The sequence below is a fragment of the Lepidochelys kempii genome, chromosome 27 (genome assembly GCF_965140285.1).
Source record: "Lepidochelys kempii isolate rLepKem1 chromosome 27, rLepKem1.hap1, whole genome shotgun sequence".
Lineage (NCBI taxonomy): Eukaryota > Metazoa > Chordata > Testudines > Cheloniidae > Lepidochelys > Lepidochelys kempii.
In genome coordinates this window covers 10,732,262-10,752,638 of record NC_136406.1, presented here as the reverse complement: position 1 = coordinate 10,752,638, position 20,377 = coordinate 10,732,262, and the positions used below count along the sequence as shown (strand labels likewise).

Below are 20,377 nucleotides of genomic sequence, written 5' to 3'. Positions count from 1 at the left end.
CCCACACTCTTTAGCAACCACCCAGAGTGAAGACTCAGGGAGTTTAAGAGAAAGCCGCCTGGAAGCGAGTCTACAGCAGAGCCATTCCTGCTCACGAATGAGCCCTTGGTTCCAAGTAGCTGGAAACCACATACTCAAAGCAGGCCCCTCAAGGCCACCTCCTGCCTCCCCCCACCTTAGAGCCACGAGCTGCAAGTACCAAATGCAACCCTGTCCCAGCCCAGGGCAGGGAGCCGACAGAGCTCCCCACTCACCTGACTCGTTCTGGGAGTTCATGTTGTCCGGTAGGCGGGCGGCGTCCTGGCCAGAGACCGGTCGGCGAAGGGTCTTTGGGAAGCAAGCGGGTTGGCGGGCGTCTGACAGCGTTCCCCGGAGCCGTGGCTGGCTGCAGTTCTATTGCCAGCCCAGGGTCTCAGGCATCCCTCGTGGCCGGCCCGTCGGCGGATCCCTGCTGGAGAGCAACAACAGTCAGAGGCTTCGCACCCCTCCCAATTCCAGGGCTACGAGGCAAGACGCCCCAGTTTTCCCCTCCCTCCTTCCTGCAGAAGAAAGGACAGGGTGATGGGCCGCCTCCTTCTGCGAGTTGGGCTTCTCCCCAGAACTGGCTAGACTGAGCTGGACCCCAGAATCTGCCACTGGGGGAGCCCTGGGCACGTGGGAGAGAGACCGGTCTACCTACAGACCCAGTCGCCCGGGGGGCTCGATTCTCCCCTGGCACTGGTGGAGAGCAAGAGCCAGCGGTGCTGCGAGTGAGAGAACGGGGCCCTCGATCACAGCTTCCTCTCTCTGCCTAGCTGGAGAGAGCTGAGCCGGTGGGATTGCGCACAGCAGGGCTCCTGCCTGCAAACAAAGCTACTGACCCAGCTGGCCAGGTACAAGCAGGTGCCTTGCACAAAGCAAGCCAGGTAGGTCACCAAGCCCTAGCCACCGCTGACTACGTTGGGGTCACTCGGCACTCGACCGCAAGAGCTGGGATCCTCCTCTTCCCATTGCACAGGCCGGCTGAGCTAGAGGAAGCAGCGCCAGCTATCAGCAGTATAGGGCTTCTGACACACAGATGAGCAGTTCCGATTCCATCCGGTAAGGGGAAGCAGTGACACTAATTCTACAGATAGTCTAGTCCAGTGGTACCTCCATGACCCACCAAGATCAGGGCCCCACTGTGCCAGGTGCTGGACAGACATGGCAAGAGACAACCCCCAGCCCAGAGCATTTACAATCCAAATAGACAAGACAGGAAGCACGATGATCCCGTTTTACAGACGGGGAATGGGAGCACAGAGAGATGAATGACCTGCGAAGCGAACCAGGCCTCCTGAGCCCTAGCACCTAAACCATCCTTCCACTGACCAGCTGGGTAACCTTGGACAAGTTGGTGCCCCTCTGTGCCTCAGTTTCCCCATCTGAGGGATAGTGATACTGACCTCCTTTGTAAAGTGCTTTGAGATTGACAGATGGAAAGCGCTTGAGATTTAAAAATGATTATTATCAGGCACCCAGAGCAATGATGGAAAGTCATTTGTTAACTCCGAACATTTCTTTAGGACTAATCCATCTGCACAGTTCCAGGACCAAGCCCTGCTCCGCATCCAAGCCTCCCTTGATTTCAACAGCAGCAGGATCTAGCCCTTTTTCCGTGCAGCGCCAGAGAGGGCCCTGCCAGTGCAAGCCAGCTGTTTCAGGGGAGAGCTGAGGAAGCAGGCAGGCAGGCAGCATCGTCTAGTGGGTAGAGCGCCAGACCAGGGCTCAAGAGACCTCGGTTTTAGTCCCGGCTCTGCCACCTGCAGCCTACACTCGGCTTCCCCATTCAAGGCCTCTGGCTCCCTTGCCCTGTTGGATGGGCTGAGAGTCTCTCTCTCTGACATGGTTCATGCAGCACCCTGCGCCAGGGGGCCGCCAGCTACTACTGGCATAAGAGTGAAGACTGTAGATTCTGGATGGCACCCCCAGGAGCCCTGGTTTCCCCAGCTGGGATTAAACAGGCCCCTGATGCCCGGGGGACTCCCCTCCTTGCTAAGGCTGGGGAAATGGGTTCCCCAGCGTGGGAGCGGGGGGCTGGGTTAGGGGTTAGCTTGCAGCCCTGTACAGACAGATGGGCCAGACCTATAGCGGGCACCCAGGCAATGGCTTTGCACCATGCATGTCTCGCCTCCAGGAGCGATGTGCTGGAGCGGGTTGATTGGTGAAGGGAAATATCCATCCGTGCGCTCCCTGGAGGTTTGGGTTAGTCTTGCCCGTCGCCCGCCCGTGGCTCTGCAGCACCAGATTGGTGCCTTGCTGCGGGAAGCCCATGCCCCGGGTTTAGTGCCTGGAAAAGAGGACAGCATGGAGTGGTGCTTCCCTCCCCAAGCTGGCTGCAGCCTCCTCCTGCAAAGGAGTGGGGTGGGAGGGATGAAGGAGCAGGACCTACAGGGCACATCCTGAAGGCAGAGCCCTCAGTGCGGTGCCCCAGAGCCCACAGCCCGCACATTCCCAGCTGCGGATCTGCCCTTGCCAAAGGGGCCCAGCCCCGCGACCTCTTTGTCGGGGGAAGGGGGTCACGTCGGGGCAGAGGGAGCGTCCCTGCCTGGAGAGGACGCGTACAAAGGGGGTGCTGTCCCGAGGGCCGGCCCCACAAAGGCCAGGAGAGCCCCCAGGCCAGAAGAGCGGAGACAAGGCGGCAGGCAGAGAGGAGTGAGGAAGAATGACCTAGAAATCGCGATCAGCAATGGGCATCTGCAGCAAAGGAGAGCTGGGTCAGAGAGGACCCGCTGCACTTGGCAACGGGGGGGGGGGGGGGAGAGGAGGGAGCCCCCCCGGGGTATGTAGGAACCAGGAGGAGGGGCAATAAGAGAAGGTACCAATCTGCACATCACCCAGGGCCCGGGCCTGCAGGGCTCCCATGCTGAAGCCGACAGAGCTTTGCACCCGGCCGGATCGAGGCAGCGTTCGTGGGCTGACAGGGTGAAAGAGCTGGGGTGGGAATGGGAAGTCAGGAGGAGCAGCCCTCCCCGTCCGCTGAGCACTGGCTCAGGGACGCGGGTATCGGTCCAGAGTGCTGGGAGGTCACGGCGCTGACTCCTTTCCACCTGCCCTAGCGAGCTCTGCCAAGAGCTACGCCCCGGGGCAGGGCGACTCGCCCCTCTGGACAACCACACCAGCCCCACAACAGGGAGATGGGGGAGGAGATCCAGCCACCTCCCCCAAGCCAGCCAGGGGCCTGCAGGACGGACATTTTCCCCAGGATCTCCTGGCAGGACTTTAGGGGCTTGTCAGGGCATCTCCTTCCTGGCCTTGGTATCCAGCCTCCCATGTAGCATCCCCGTTATCCCAGTTCTGAGCACCTCAATCCGGGCACACCACACCAGAGGTGATCCCAGTCCCTGCCTCTGCCCCACGCCATGCCCCAGGCTACCCCCCCCACCATATACACACACAGCTCTGCTGACTGTCCCCTTGTGCTATTCCACTCATGGGGTCCCCAACACACAGCTCTGCAGATCAGCCATTCTGGTCCTGCTGCGCCCCCCACCCGCGCAGCCCTGGGATCCCCCTCACACCCTCAATCCAGCCCTGTAGCCCCCCTGCTATTCCAGTCTTGGGATTGCCCCCCCCGCGCACCCCCCCCCAAACAGTGCATCTCAATCCTGACCTACAGCCCCCTGCTGTCCCCATCCGGGATCCCTGCACACAGCCCCGCATCTGTAATCAGCTCTGACACCAACATCCCCAGAGAGCCGGTTCAACAGGTGGCCCTGTTAGCGTCTCCTCACTAAGCCTGGCAGCCTGCACCCAGGCGCGTCTGTGTTTGGAAGGGAGCTGGCAGGCTGTTGAACCCCGCACGGGCCACAGGCGGCATGGCCCACAGGCGGCATGGCCCAGCGCTCGAGGCACGGTTTGCTGGCTAGGCAGAGGCAGCCCCAGGAGGAAGGGGGACAGGCTGGGTCACTGCAGCAGGGCAGGGAGAAGGTCAGCTCAGGCCAGGCGCAGCGCCGTGAGCCTGCATGGATCTCGCCCTCCAAATCAGAGATGCCAAGATCTCCAGCAAGTTGCTCACGGGGGCCGGAAAGCAGCGGTGCTGGGCCCCACTGGAGATCCAACAAGTTCAGCCCCGCCAGCCATGCCCTAGGGAATTGCAGGGATCCTACCCCTGCCTTCCCCGAAATGCCACACTTCCCCCTCCGAGCCCCTCAAACGATGGGACAGGAAACCCAGAAAGCGGCTCTTGCTCGGAGGGCCAATCGGGGGAGGGAAAGAGAGACTGGGGCTTGCCTTCACCCTTAGAATCATAGACTCATAGAAGATGAGGGTGGTAAGAGACCTCAAGAGGTCATCTTAATCCAACCCCCTGCTCAAAGCAGGACCAACCCCAACTAAATCACCCCAGCCAGGGCTTTGTCAAGCCGGGTCTTAAAAACCTCTCAGGATGGAGATTCCCCTACCTCCCTAGGTAACCCATTCCAGTGCTTCACCACCCTCCTAGTGAAATAGTGTTTCCTAATATCCAACCTAGACCTCCCCCACTGCCACTTGAGACCATTACTCCTCGTTCTGCCCTCTGCCACCACTGAGACCAGCCGAGCTCCATCCTCTTTGGGACCCCCCTTCAGGTCGTTGAAGGCTGCTCTCAAATCCCCCCTCGCTCTTCTCTTCTGCAGACTAATAACCCCAGTTCCCTCAGCCTCTCCTCGTAAGTCAGAGAGGCTGAGGGAACCCTCGTAACCCTTCAGAGTACCGGGTTTGAGCCACTGCTGAGGTGAGAGAGATCACCGCACAAACCCACCCCTGAAATCAGCACCGGGGGCTGCCCTGGAGCGGGCCAGGGCTGAGCTGCAGAGGGATAGATGGGAGGAAGCTGGCATTGGAACAGCAGTGGGTGCTGTGGGTCAGGACAGTGGGGCGTTGCGAAGGCTATACCGGGGATCTCAGGATCAGAATAGCAGGGAAGGGCTCCAGGTTGGGAGTGAGGTGCATCAGCCCAGCTGTGGGTAGGCGCCCAGGGTTGGACCAGCAGGGAGGGGCTGCAGGTCGGGAGCGAGATGCTGTGGGCAAGGACCGGGGCTAGGGAATTTGCACAGGATTGGCCTGCATTACACCTGCCTCTCACCCAGGCAGGGCTCTTGTGCTGGTTTCCATGGGCCAGGGAGTCTCAACCTCTCCCCTCTTTGCTAGGTGACTTTACTAGGGAGATGGCGGTGGGAAGTAATTTGGATCCTTCGGAGGAGCGAAGACCCCCCTGCCCCGATGCTGTCCTCGCCTGCATCCCAGGCTCACCACACCACCCTACAAACCAGCCAGCCCGATGGGGCCACGCAGCTGACCACTCTTTTCGTTAGAGCTTTGTGCTGAAAGCCCCTCTGAACAAACGCAGCCTCACCACCATCACCGCCCTGCCCGCCAGTAAGAACAGGGAGTATCCCATTCCAGCAGCCAATCCACCTCACGCTGGAATGCGCCAGAGCTCACAAGCTAAGGGGGCTTGGCCTGGTCAGAACTTGGATGGGAGACCTCCATAGTGCAGGTGGGCAGTTCAGTAGTGAATCAGCCAGTACTGATCCCCCTCAAGATTATCCTCATCATCGGGGGGTGCCGCCCGTTTAGACGGATGTGGCCCTGACTCCCTGGGCTCATCAGCGATCCTCAGGCACTCTTCACTAGAGCTTGGTGGTCCCCTTTGGCTTACCTTGAATTCTTTCCTTGCTCTGTCCATTGGACAGAGCAAGCTTCTCTGCTCTCCGATCTACACTGTTGCTGTGTGCTGTTAAACAACTGCTGCAATTCCACCCAGTGGTGGCTGCATGTCAGTGTTGGGTGAAGTGAGCCACAAGAAACACTTACCTTGCACTTTCTATCAGATGTCCTCAAAGCACTTCACTGGCATTCATGCACAAAATAACCTTTACACCCCCCTCTGAAGCAGACTCTTATTTCTCCCTATGACACAGAAAGGCAAAGTGACTTGCCCAAGGTCACACAACAGATCAGTGGCAGAGCTGGAAGTCCCAATGCCTGCAGTTGCTACACACTCTCCCCTCTAGAGAACACCCTGCTGTATATAATCCCTGACCTATTTCGCAGCGGGGTTGTCAGGCTTAATCAAATTATGTCTGTGAAATGCTTTGAGATCCTCAGATGAAGAGTGATAGAGGAGGGCAAATGGTTATCTGTTATTAACTCGACCAGACCAGATCCTCAGCTGGCGTAGATGGGGGCAGCTGCCACAATCTCTAACTCTGCACAGGAGACACCAGAGTTTGTCCTGCAGTTTGGGTAGCCACATGCCCCAGCTCTGAGCAACACTTTGATTTGGTGCAAATGCCCTCCACTGCCCTGCTCCATGGGCATCGCTCCCGGCATGCATCTCTCGCCTGGACAGATTGATTGCAAAGAGCGGAAGGAGCTGGAATAGCAGGGCTGGCTTGTAGGATTGAGAACATCAGCGCCAGAAACCTGTCTGACAACCAAAGCCTATTTAAAGGCTTCCCAAGCCTGAAGCAGAGAAGGTGTCCGACCGACCGCAAGCCACAGGGGAGGCTTCTCACTTAGGAATGCATCGGGAGACTTGAGGAAAGCTCTCCGGCTTAAAGCATCTTCCAAGCAACTATGGAGCCCCAGAAAATGTAGCTCACATAGAAATGCTTTAAACTCTATGCAGCCAGCCATGTGCCAGACACTGCTAGCAGACGGCCTTGGCACGGAGGTGTAAGCAAAAAGAGCCAGATCCTCACCTTGCGTAAATCGCTGTGGCTCTATTGAAGTTACTGGTGCGATGCCAATTTACACCCCTGAGAATCTGTCCCAACGTTTGCAGCATCTGCCTTAGCCGGCTGCAGCCCAAAGAGCGCAGAGGAAAGGAGTGTCCTTGTCTGCTCCATCTGGGGTTCAAACACCCCCTGGCACAATTTGTGAGAGCCAGGGTTTGCCCCAGTAACCTTGGTCAAATGCTCTTCCTGCCCGCCGCCGGAGTAGCATGCTCTGAATTGGCTGCTGCCCTCTGCCCAGTGGGGGCTGCATTTCACAGCTGCTCTGTGGGGTGAAGGCTGCCGTAGAGAGGTAAAGGCTCTCATCTCGGGGTGGGGGGGGAATTCAGCGAGGCTGCTCCCTGTCACCTCCGTTTGTATCAGCTGTTAACAGGCAGACAAGGGGAAGAGCTCTCTAGACAGGCTGTGAGCACACACACACTCTGGAGTTGGGCAGTCAGCGACTGCTCGCTCTCAAGAGCGAATCCAGATTAAAAAACAGATCTCCCCCGCCCCAGCTAATAACTGCCAGTGTCATGAAGTGGCCGCCGGCCTGTGGGCACAAGCATTTAGGAAGGCAGAAGGCTCAGGGACTAGAGCCCGGGGGTGGGACTCAGGGCTCCTGGGATCTCTTTCTGCTCCAGCTGTGGACGCATTTTGTGATTTTGGTTAAGCGGCTTCACTTCTCTGGGCTTCGTCTGCCCAGCACGTGGAACAGGGCTGACGTTAACCAGCCTCAGAGGGAGCATCCAGGCGCCGCTCATGGAGGGAAGCTGCATTAAGCTAGAGAAGGGCAAAGCATCTTCATCCGCTACCACCCCGGCCTGCTCGGCCATGCTGCAGACACCATAGCCAGGCCCTTGGGAGATGCTCAGGTCGCTCCTAGGGCCAGGAACTGACCATTTACAGGGCCCCGGGCTAACCAGCCCCCCACCAGGGCAGGGGGAAGAGCATGCAGAGAGGGGAAAACAGGCCTTCCCTCTAAGGTTTTGCCTACATGACATTGGAAACCCTGGTCTGTGAGACCCGGGCTCCTGGACTCGAGCGTCTGCACTGCATTGCAAACCTGGCTTTACAGCGCCCAGAGCCAGGTGCCAACGCGGCCATTCTGCACCACTCAGACCTGCGGCTCGACCTCCGCCCAGACTGCAGCATGACAGGGCTTGGACCCAAGTCACGCCAGGACTCCAGGGCTGATACCAGCCCCCCGGCAGGGTCCCAGGACTCAGGTCCTGAGCGCTCGCTGACCCGCGTCAGCCTGAGGTGGAGGACAGAGGAGATCACAGCGTGGGGCAGGGAGCGATTGTCCATCCCTTGTGCTCTCCCTTGTTCCGCGCCAACACATGCTTGGTCCTGTGACGACTCAGCAACAGGTGGGTTGGCCCAGGTCTCCCCTTCCAGTCCCATAGCTGTTATCTACCCTAGTGACCCTGGGGAGAGAGGGGTGGGTATGGTGTGAACACACAGATAAAGCCACCAGCTCTGCACTATCGCCAAGGGGTGAGAGAGCAAGTGAGCTGAAAGTGACTAATCAGTACACGCAACCAGTCACGGCCACACTTCAGCGACACAGGGCTGGATCTAATGGCTCCCAGGCTGCCCGATACCCATGAGCCTGCGGGCACGGAGCAGCCAGGAATGTACATGGATCATGCTGGACTGTGCTGCAGAGGGGCAGTGCGGTCTAGTGGGTAGGGCACTTGCCTGTGACCCTACTCCTGGGTCTGACCTGCTGGGTGACCTTGGACAAGACAGGGCACCTCCGTGCCTCAGTCTCCCCCCTCCTACCCTTTGTCTTGCAAGCCATTCGTGGCAGAAACTGCCTCCCGCTCTGTGTATGAACAGCGCCCAGCACAGGAAGGCCCCGATCCTGGAGGCAGCGCCACAAACAATGACCATGGTCTCTGTCCGATAGCAACAACACGCACCTGCCTCTCTTTAACCCCCTGTGCAGACATGGGCTTGTTAAGCCCCACCTGTTCCCGAGAGAGAAAGAGACAGGGTCGCTATCCTCACCTTACGTACGGGGAAGCCGAGGTGCGGAAGAAGGTTAAACGACGGCCCTGATTTCACTAGAAATAAGTCAGGCAGCTCCAAACCCACAGGGCCAATCAGATGCACAGCCGGCCCTGCGCACGGCCACAAGCCCCAGATCTTGGTGCACCACGGCGGTGGTCACGCACGGACGGAAAGCGGGGCAGGCCGGACCTGCCCTTTCAAACCGAAACAGGCCCCAAGCGACTGGCGCAATGTCCCAGGGGGAACGAGCGACACGGCCAGGATTAGGAGCTGGGCATCTCTGCCTCCCGCTCTTGTTCCGTAACCACTCAGTTACTGTAACCGCTGGGCTGAGAGGTTCCCTCCATAGCCGCAGACAGGGAAACAGCCCACGGCAAGCACGTGAGAGCCAAACTCCCCACTAGCGTCCGAGCAGTCAGGACAATAAGGAGGCCTGCTCAGGCCGGGTCCACATGCAGATTCTGGACCGGTGGAATGCCAGGTAGGGGCGTGACCGGCTCCCCAGCTCAGAGGGTAGGAAGGGCAGGGCTGGCATGGAGCGCTCACAGCTCCGATGGGCATTGGCATCACGCCTTCTTCCTCCCGGGACAGCTACAGAACTGGATGCCGCGGCATTTCAAAGGAACATTCTCAGGCAAGGACCCTCTGCCTCGTCCGGCCCCTCACCTTCCAGTCTGGGTCTCCTCCCCGCCCTGCTCCTGTGCCCGCTGCCCCATTTCCCGGATCTCTGGTCCCACCTGCACCACCCCGCCCGACATGCCTCCCCCTGCCACCCACCACCCCCACCGGCCGTTCCAACACGTCTCAGCCTGCCCAGGCCTTGGGTCTGCTGGCACGCTTTCACACCGTGGCCCGGCTCGGGGAGGCAACCCGGTCCCGTGTTCGCCGCCAGCCCAGACCACGCTCTAGCCCTGGCATGGGACAAGCGGGGCCACCTGACTCAGTGGTTTTCGCAGCACGGTTGAGTGCTAAAGCAAATACAGCCGGCAACCCATAAGGCTCGACCGACCGCAGGGGAGGGGCGGAGAGCAGAACCCAGCGAGGGAGGGCGTGCTTGGGGCAGCTTGAACGGAGCTCTCAGGAAAGAGATCCTGCCCCTATGGCCAGGGGGTCACAAGCCAGGCAGAAGAAAACGGCCATCCAGCCTTTCCCACGCTGCTAAATGGGCAGGGGGCATGGGGGGGGGGGGTTCTGCCTACAAATGGCTACTCCGGATATGAGCACGTTCCAAAAACCTACATAGACGAAGGGATTTCCAGGGGTGCCCAGAATGGGTCCGGTGGAGAACAGCTGTGCCAGGAGAATGTGGGTCTTTGCCCCGCTAGTGGCTGGTCGTTAACGGGGGAAACCCTCCAACGTGGGTGCTGACACAACCTGCCTCGGTTTCCAACTTCAGCCACCCATGCAGAGGAATGCGCTAGCAGCGAATTCAAACCCCTCGGAGCCACAGGCCCCAGTTCCTCCCCAAACCCCGGGGTAAGACGAGGTTACAACACAGCAGCTCTTCAACGTCAGGTCACCCACCCCAGAGTCATTAACCCCGCAGTCCCATTGGTAGGGCCCCGCTCCGCAGCCCATCCCCCCTGGGAGCTCCAAGCCCGCTTCTCTCCCCGAAGTCACCTCAGGTCTCCTGCCTGCAGCTTCCAAGCCTCCTCACCTGACGGTCCTACCCCTGCTCGGAGGAACCTCCCTCCCCGGCCAACGCCTGGCTTCTGGGCCCCGCTCACAACAACCAAAGCTGGTTCTTGCCCTCCTTCCTACCGGCCTCTGCATGAGCCTTCCTGCAGCGCGCCCCAGCCCAGTCCTCCCAGCACCTCACCAGCAGCTCCCAGTTTCTGGTACCCCAGGTCTCTTGCTGCTCCTTCCGCAGGAAATTGTCCCCTGCTCCAGCTCTCCCTCCTCTGTTCTCAGACAGCTTCCACCAACCCCATTCTGACACTCCCTCACCCCGGGGGCTGTCTCTTCGTATGGCCCAGATACCATCTCGCCTCAACTGGAAATCAGCTGACCAGTCACAGATGAACTACACCCTCCCCGAGGGTCAGTCGTTCTGCGACACTGGTCCACAAAAGAGGATAAAAGTCTCCCGCAACGGCAAGCGAATGGTGCTCCTCCTCCCGCCAGCGCAGCAGAGCCTCGTGATCTTAGCCCTGAAGTTGCTGGGTTCAAACCCCACTCTGGACCCTGACCCCTGCTGCTGCAAGTAACTGAGCCATTTTATCCTCCCAGTTTTGCTCATCCAACCCCGGCTGGAGCACTCCCTGATTGACGGCAGGGTTATCAGAAACCGCAAGAGCCAGGAGGGCTTTCACCCAGGAGGCCTGCAGAGGGAAAACCCACCGGGCCTTCTAGCCAGCTTCTTTGCAGTGCATAGGGAGCCTGCTAAAAGGCAATGGATAGCACAGACCCTTCCACTCCCAGCTCCTTATGTGATGGGGGGAGGGGTACCACCGTGGCCAGCATGCAGGGATTTAACGGGAGACCTCCAGAGCAAAAAGCACAAAGCTCCTACAGCTGCAGCTAAGGGACCAATCCTCCTAGATCTGGGGCTGTGACAGACTCAGATCCCCCATGGTCCAGGCCCGCAGAGGGACCACAAAAGGACTCGCCCCTGGGCGATATAAACAGCTTGCAGAAGGAAACTGACAAACTCCAGCCAGTTTCCCCCTGCAGCCAGCTCTTTAAACTGGAAGTCTGCTAAGGGAAACCAACTGCGACACTAGCCAGTTTCCCTTGGCCAGCTTCACTGAGCTATCAGGGCTTTTATATGGATAGAACTGACCGCAGTCAGGCTTTTATCCGCCCAGCTACGTAAGAATCCCACCTCTAACCAACACAACTATGCCGGGAAAGCGTAGACCAGGCCTTACAGTCTAAATACACCAGGTGGGAGGAAAAACAGAGGCACAGAGCCGGGAAGCGACTTGCCCAAGGTCACCCGACAGCTCAGTGGCAGAGATGGTAACACATTCCAGGCTCACTGATCCACCCAATCCTACCCATTAGATCACGCTCCTATGGCAGGTAAAGAACACACTGGAGCTATCCCAATTTACACCAGCTGGAGATCTGGCCCAAGAGGAATAACTCCAGGGGGTTGGCCAAGTATCTTCCCCACCTCATCCCACAAGAAAAGGCCTTCATGTCCAAGCCTGTACTCGAACCACCTCATTACTACACTGGTCAGTATCAGCCACAATCCTGAAATCCAGCCCACACGGGGTCTAGCAGTCCCTTAAAACGCGGTTCTGCTCACAGAAACGATGGTGTAAAGAAACCAGCCCCCTCCTACCCTACAGAGCTGCTCATATCACAGTCAGACCTATTGATTGTAGCAGCCAACGCTTCTCATTCACACTAACCCTGCAGAGCTATGAGACAATGGGCTGAATTCAGCTCAGACTCCCACGTCAGCAGTGGAATCCATTAACTAAGTTCCAGTTCCGGTTGCACTTGAAGACAGCAGGGCCACACAGGTGTCACCGAGGGAAAGATTCTGCAGGCTGGATCCAGATGACAGGACGACGGGGGAGAAGGAAAAAGTCCAGCTGGATGCACAGATGAGTTTCCAGGGCAGACAGCTTAAAACAAAAACCCACCAGCCCCATCCTTCCTCTAGTCAACTGTGAACATTTGGTTGGAGTCACAGACACAACCATGGAGCACAGCTGCATTTTTGAGATGGCTTCATAGCCATTAGCCCGGGATGAAATCCTGGCCCTGTTGAAGTCAGTAGCAAAATGCCCATCCACAACCACAACACTAGGATTTCATTAAACGCTCCCCGGAATCACAGCTTCAAATCCGAGCAAGCCTGTCTCCATCGAGCATCCTTCCTGGAGAGGGCGTGTCTTGTGGTTAAAGCTCTGCATTGCAACTTGGTAGATCTGCTGTGCCACACACTCCCTGTGCAACCTCAGGCAAGTCCCTTAGTGCCTCACTGTCCCAACAGTAAAATGGAGATAATCCTTCCTTTGCCTTGTGTGTTAGACAGTTAGCTCCTGTCTCTTATGATGCGTGTGTACACAATGCAGCCCGGATCTCAGCAGGGACTTCTAGACGCTACAGATCATAGATCAAGTGGGCCCTAATCTTCTCTCATTTAGCCCCCCGTAAGTCAGAAAGGCAGCCTAAGAGAGAGGAGAGTAAAACCCACTGAGGTCCATGGGTGGATCTTTTTAATAAATCCTCTCCGCACAGCAAGAGCCCATGGCATCTTTCATGGGCCTATAGCTCTGCTCAGACAAAGTTTACCCTCCACGCACCAGCTGCTATTTCCTCCCCCACCCCAGAATCAGCTGCATTTAGAGTCTCTGTACATACAGCAGCACGGAAAACCCCTGTGGACCCTTTCTGAGTGAGCAGTGCTAGCTACATAATTAATCAGGAAAGGCCCTTTCTGAAATCAAATCCCCTCTGATCGGATCAGAAATCCGCTGGGCCAAAGCTTTGAATACCAAGCCGCGCACTGGCCCTGCCTGCAGCCCAGAGCCTAGCTTTCAAGCGTGGCAGTACTAAAAGGACAACAAATAAGGCTCCAGTTTTCAAAGCCACCGAAGGGATTTGGCTGCCAAAATCATGATTCCAAAATTAGCCACAACATTTAAGATCTGAGTCTGCAAATTTCTGACAAATTTCGAGACAACCCAGGGAAGATCTGAATTTGGGCCAAGGTTAGTAAGAGCCTTGGGACAGGGGCTGTCTCTTCATTCAGTGTTTTGTACAGCGCCAAGCAGGACGGGTCCTGGTCCATGACTATAGCTCCAAAGTGCTACAGCAAGAAGGCTCATAAACTAATAATAATTTCTTCCTGCTGAATCTCTCGAGAGGCTCTCGTGCCCCACGGCAGGATGTGAGGCCCCTCTGAGACACACTTGTCCCATTGGAGAGGGATAAAGTGAGGTCTCGCCCGGGACAGACTTGTCCCATTGGAAAGGGATAAAGTGAGGTCTTTAGGGAGCCCCATCAAGTGGTTAACAATGGGGTACCAAGAAGAGATGTAAACATTAAAAAAATGGAACTGGAAACCCCAAGGATAATAACGTAAAGCCAGGGATTTTCCTCCAAAGCAGACACTGTAGGGCTGGATCCTCCAGAATGCTCATGTTCCCACTGAGACAATGGGAGCTGCTGGGGACTGAGAGCTTTGGAAAGTCCAGTCCATAGGACTGAATCTAGGGTGACTAGAGAGCAAGTGTGAAAAATCGGGACACGGAGTGGGGGGACAATTGGAGCCTATGTAAGACAAAGCCCCGAAAATCGGGACGGTCCCTATAAATCGGGACATCTGGTCACCCTAACTGAATCTAAGGCCCACTGAAATCAACGGGACCCTTTCCATTAACTTCAACGGGCTCTGGACCAGGCTCGTACTTAAGGGCACACAGCACTGCCAACGCTTGTGACTTTATTGCACGTCTTGGGACCCGGGGCTTTTTTCTTACAAGCAGTCATGTGATTACAGGAGGAGCATCTCACAGCCTTCACCTACCTCAAGAATTCTCTGCTCCTCATGGTCGCAAAGAAAAGCTTGAAACCATGAAGCCTCAAAAGGCAGCTGCACCGGAAGTCAAAGAAGAAGAACCCCACATTTAAAAAAAGCATGAAATTTATTATGCCCATCTCGTGATTTTTGAACTCTTGGGACGAGCAAATGTTTCATCTATTAAGCCAGAAGAGATTCTTGTGATCATCTGCTCTGACCTCCTCGATCACACAGGCCAGAGGACTTCCCTGAATTAATTTCTGTCTGAATTAGAGAAATATAAAGCAAGGTCCTGTTCACCCTCGCCCTAACCCATCCGATTCCCCTCTTCTCCCAGAGCTAGGGCTAAAAGCCAGGAGTCCTACTTGCCAGTCCGCCCCTGCTCAAACCACTAGACCAAACTCCCTTCTCAGTGCTGTTCATGTTCCTCTTAGTGTTCCACACCCCTTGTCCCCATTCAAACCATATGCTCCTTTGAGCAGGGACTGTCTCATGGTAAATTGGTCCAGCTCTCAGCACAATGAGACCCTGATCCCAATTGAGGCCTCTGTAACCATCATCCTGCCTCCTCTAGGGTAGGAGCGATGGCATCTGGAAGATCACACCCCGTCCCGGGCACAGCGTGAGCCCCGAGAGCGAGGAGGGAGTTCAGAGAAGAGAAACAAACTAGCGAAGGGCTCTGCCTTGGGAGGAAAGGTTTAAAGAGTTAAACAATGGGCAGACAGAAATAGTAACGCTCTGCAGACATCCGAAAGGGTGTAAGCACGCAGGGAGGAGGCATTACTTATTACGCAAGGAGGACAGGAACGGAGAGGAAAAAAACCGAGGATGAATACTAGGAAACATTTCCCGGCAGCGAGCTACGTGAGGGCATGGAAAGACCTGTCCAAGGGAAGAGCATTTGTCGTCCATTCCCCCATGGGCTGGGTGGCACCTGACCAATCTCTCAGCTCTAACTTCTCTGATCCTGCCGGGGTTCTTCACGGTCACCACCAGACTGCATATTGCACCGTGCATACCAGCTCGCACCCTAGGTTCTGCTCTCAGCTATACCCGCATCCATCCACAGTAACCCCGCCAAAGTCAATAGCGTTACTCCGGATTTACACCAGCGTGGCCAAGAGCAGAATCTGGCTCACCCTTTGCAGCACCGGGGCGCACTGGGCCTGGTGATCTGAACAGAACACACAGACAAGCCATTAGCAAGCAGTTTTCCCGGAGGAACATCTTTCCTACCATGGCCCCATTTTGCTGGTCACCTGCAAGGATAACAAGGGACAGATGGAGAAGGAAAGCAGGGAGAGGAGTGAATCCCACACCCCCCCATCATCCCCTCCCGCCCCCCCAGCCTCAGCAGGCAAGCCATCTAGCTCCAAAAGCAAAAGGGAAAACGAGCCCCAAAGACCAGAGGTGCAGGAGCAAACGCATCCACCAGCAGAACGGCCCAGGGACCACAGGAACAAAACCCATCGCCCGGCAATGAGGCTGCAAGCGCTGCAATATTCCAGACGGTCCTCCTCAAAAGGATGCAAGTAGGAAGTATAAATTATTTAAGAGCAGCTGCTGCTCTGGAGCCTTTTCATTCCCCCCACGTGCACACACACACACCCCGCTTTGTATTTATAGCACACGGCTAGCGTGCAATACGAGGCATCAGCAAACCTTTGTCTCATGGGCAATAATACACCCGTTTTCCTTCTCCCATCCCAGCCAGCAATGGGGAAACGAAGTGCCGAAGCCGTCCAGCGAGAAGGTCAAGAGACAAGATTTCGATTTGAAATAATGGGGATTTGGGGGTGTTCATGCATCCAAACCGGCTTTGCATCCCCTTGGTCTCTACGGCACAAAGTTTAAGCCCTTACGAGGGCAGGTGTCCAGAGAAAGGGATCCAGGGGGTGGAGGCAGGGCTGCACCCCACAAGTAGTCTCCAGAAGCTGCAAAGGCCAGGCACCAGTAAGGGAATGCAGCCGGGGGAGCATGCACCCTCTTGGGGAGCTCCAGAACGATCCCCCTCCCATTTAAAGGCCCCCAGGGGAAAAACCACCCCACCACCCTGCCCCCCCAACCACCGCTGCTCATCTAGAGCCATGTGCCCCCGATTTGCTTCCAAGGAGTGCGGTGCGATTGGCGCGCACACAGCCTGTCTCACACCCCCAGGCACATCCTCCGAATCGCGACCTACCTACCAACCAGACAGACAGACAGACACACACAACACAAGCTGGAGCTCAGCCAGTCCTGACGAAAGGAGGCAACGTTCCCGCTGCCAACCCCCCTGCGCCGGATCACCCCCCCCCCCATACACGCAGGCAGCCTGGGCATTCTGCGCTGCCGTTTCATAACCATCCAGTCTCTGCCTTTTGTCCCAGGGCCCGTCCTGGCAGCCCCTGCACACCCAGGGGCCTGGATGCCCCCCCACCCCCCAAAAAAAGACTTTTACCCATCCCAGGGAAGGACGGGGCATCTCTGGCAGCAGGATGCATGAGCAACCCCGACCCAAGGGTGCACACACGTTGCAAATGCACCTGCCAGGCGGTGCCTGCCTCCCCCACACCCGCCCAGCCCAATTCGCCCCCCCCCACCTCCCCAGCGCTTCCTCTCCCTGCAACATTCCCTAACAAAGCCCTGAGCCACCAACAGCTGCTGGGCGCCCCCGGGCCCCTGCTCCCCTGGGCACGCACAGGTCGGTTACCTGTAACAGGTAAGGCTTCCCTGCAGCCGCTGGAAAGCCTGTTCTTGGGGGGGGGGCTGCACCCTGCACGCCCCCCCCCCCCGGGGTCAGGAGCGCCGCCGGGCCGGCTCCCCTTCCCCTGGCACGGGGCAGGAGCCCGGGAGAGGCTGGGGCGCTGCGTCCCCGGGGCGGGCGGGCCCCTCCCTTACCTGCAGCGCTGCTGCCCCCGGGGGGGGGGCAGAGGGGGGGTGGCTGCAGCTGGGCCCAGCCGGGCTCGGGGCCCCCTCCCTGCGCTGGCTCTGCCCCACCTCCGCCAGGGATCCGGCTGCCCCCCGCTCCGGCTCCTTCAGCGCCCGCTCCGCCTCTCCTCCATCTTTGCAGCTGGCTCCGCTCGCTCCCTCCGGCCCCGCCACCAACAACAACATTCGGTGACGTCACTCACCGTCACGTGACGGAACCCTGGGCTAAAAATAGCCTCCTCTCCCCCCCCCACCCCTCGGCCGCCGCCGCCGCCGCCACTCTCCTCCTCCCCCCTCCTGTGCCTGGTCCCCGGGGGGCGTGGCCTCAGCGACACTGTCTTAAAGGGCCAGAGGAATATTTTTTTGGGGGGGAGGGGGCAGCTTGAGGCCTGGCTGCAAAGGGTCGCCCCTCCAGGGAAGGAGGTGAGCAGAGGTTTGCAAAGCCCAGCGCTCAAAAGTGAGCCCATGCCGTGAATTGCCCCCTCCACCCCCTCCCGGGGGGCAACCCGAATTCGGGCCCCTTGTGCCTCGGCCCCAGGCTCATGCCGTCAGGCCCTGTGGCTTTTCCTCCTCGGTCCATATGCAGCCCTGGGCCTCACCTCCCGCACGCCGCCCGAACCCCCGCGCCGACTGCGGCGTGGTTCCTTCCTCCCCGGGGCGCTCCTCCCCGCCGGGGCGCCCCGGGCGTGTCACGGCCCCTTGCGCGCTTAGCGTGTCAACCGCCCTGGGAGAGGGCCCAGGATCCCCATTTTACAGACGGGAAACTGAGGCCCAGAGACGCACCCGGGCCAAGATGTGGCAAAAGCGTCCACTCGTTTTGAGGGCCCAGTTTGCGACGCCGTGGGCCGGTGGGTTTCAGCAGCAGAGGAAGGTGGAGGCTCAGGACTCCTGGGTTCAGTTTCAGCTTAGGGAGCTGGAGTGAGCGCTAGCAGTTTAGACCAACCGGCCCCTGTGCCTCTGGCCTGTCCCATCCCCCTCTGCCACTAGTCACTCCTCCCTGGCTCCTGCCCCTGCCCCCCCCTTCTCCTATCTACTCCCTTGCCCAGCTCCTGTCCCCCTCCTCTGCACCCATATCCTCCCCCACCCCTCTCCTTGCCTCCGCTCCTCCCCACCTCTGGCTCCTGCAATCCCTTTTCACATCTCCTCCCCATCCTCATCCCAATCAGCCTTCACCTCCCTCCTTCTCTTCCAGGCTGCCTGGGCTCCAGCTGGGGGAGCACTGAGAGCACAGAGCCCCTACCCACCCCGATCTCCTGGTGTGGCAGCAACCCCTGGCAGCCAGACAAAGCAATTGCAAGGGAAAGTCCTGCTCGGTCCCTGCAGTCCTGGGCTGGAGCATGCTAAATTGCTCTGTGCGGATGTCACATGCACAATCTGGTCACACGTAGGAGCTATGAGGGGGATGGAGCATGCTCCGTGCGGATGGCATCTTTGGCAGAATTTATCACCCGAGCTCTAACAAGTCTCTACTGAGCATGTGCAAATTTAATTTTTGCCGAGACTTATAACTTGGCCAACTTTGGGCACATTTTCACAGAGCTGGCAAAAGGCACAGGCCTGACTCCTGCCCAGTTCCAAACCCCTGCTCCAAAGCATGGAGGCACTTCCTGAAGAAATGGTGGCAAGAGGTTTTGTAACATGAGCAAAACAAGTGGGTTTCCCCTGTTCTCACTCTCTGAAATGGCTGAACTGTTTGAGGTGAAACTTTCCAGAAAAATTCAGCGTGAGGTCGATACCGGGCATGGAAAACATCGTCCCCACCCGTTAACGTTTGGCAACGTTTTAAGCAACTGGGAACAGGATATTCTAATGGGAAGTGGTAGGCAACCTTCACGGTATCATAGAATCATAGAATCATAGAATATCAGGGTTGGAAGGGACCCCAGAAGGTCATCTAGTCCAACCCCCTGCTCGAAGCAGGACCAATTCCCAGTTAAATCATCCCAGCCAGGGCTTTGTCAAGCCTGACCTTAAAAACCTCTAAGGAAGGAGATTCTACCACCTCCCTAGGTAACGCATTCCAGTGTTTCACCACCCTCTTAGTGAAAAAGTTTTTCCTAATATCCAATCTAAACCTCCCCCACTGCAACTTAAGACCATTACTCCTCGTTCTGTCATCTGCTACCATTGAGAACAGTCTCGAGCCATCCTCTTTGGAACCCCCTTTCAGGTAGTTGAAAGCAGCTATCAAATCCCCCCTCATTCTTCTCTTCTGCAGGCTAAACAATCCCAGCTCCCTCAGCCTCTCCTCATAAGTCATTTGTTCTAGACCCCTAATCATCTTTGTTGCCCTTCGCTGGACTCTCTCTCCGGTAAGGCAACACTCCCAGCCCTAGGATACAGAAAGTGAGAGTGTATGATCCCACTTACAGCAAAGCGAATCCAGAGTGAGGCCAGGTGTAAATCCAGAGTAATTCTGGAAAGAGCTCAGAATCTGGCTCCTTATGCACCAATTAACACTCCTCTAAGCCACCTTGAACGAGTCCTGACTGCTTTTTACACGTTTGTCTCTCTCTTCTGGTAATCCCCATGACGCCACTTACACAATTTAAGGGCCTGATCCTGCACACACTCACTCCAGAGAACAGAGCCCCCTTCACCATTTTCTGTCACCCTGGCAAAATGAGTGCAAAGGAGGTGAAAACATGACCGTCCTGGGCCCCGATCCTGCACACACGCGCTTAACTTTGTGCACCTGCATTGTCCAGTTGAAGACAACTCAATATTAAAGGAATGCCCTCAACTTTAACTTCGCTCCAACTTCAAAGGTGGCCAGAACCAAGCCAGCCTCAAACCGGTGCAAAGACTTCCACAATTCAAAGACAAATCCCGACAACTAGTGCCATCAGTTGCTTTTAAACAAATGAATGTCTGAACTGCAGCAATTGCAGCCCTGCCAACCTGAAAATGAAACTGACTTGCCACCATGAAAACCAGGATGCAAGACATGTGGCAGGTAAACACAGCCTATAAAGAATGGCAGATAACTTGGGTTTTAAAAATTCTCTTGCTTTTAATTCCCTACAGTCTCATATGTTAGGAACTCAAGCCCTGATCCTGCAGCTTGAGCCCGCTCCCTGATTGCTCATGGCAGGATTAGGGATATAGATTATAGATCAGCGCAAGGGACAGGGAAGAGGAGCAGCCAGAGCATGTTGTGCTCCCGCTCTGTTGGCAGGTGGTCTCTTGGGCTAGTTGGTGTAAGTGAGAGCAGCCCCAAGGTGGCACTACACTGGAACTGGGA

At 57.1% G+C, this 20,377-nt stretch overlaps 1 protein-coding gene across 3 annotated transcripts in view; it reads right to left on the bottom strand.

The window, feature by feature from the left end:
• HDAC5 (histone deacetylase 5) overlaps positions 1-17,337 on the bottom strand; it is a 108,266-nt gene extending 90,929 nt beyond the window's left edge. For 2 of the 3 annotated variants that reach the window (XM_073325925.2, XM_073325930.2), the window contains exons 1-2: positions 17,104-17,337; positions 255-451 (exon numbers count right to left, since the gene is read on the bottom strand). In XM_073325925.2, the coding sequence (XP_073182026.2) occupies positions 255-276 (22 nt within the window). In that variant the 5' untranslated portion in view covers positions 277-451; positions 17,104-17,337. The remainder of the gene's footprint in view (positions 1-254; positions 452-17,103) is intronic. The other variant, XM_073325926.2, reaches the window with a different exon arrangement.
• Between the last annotated feature and the right edge of the window lie 3,040 nt (positions 17,338-20,377).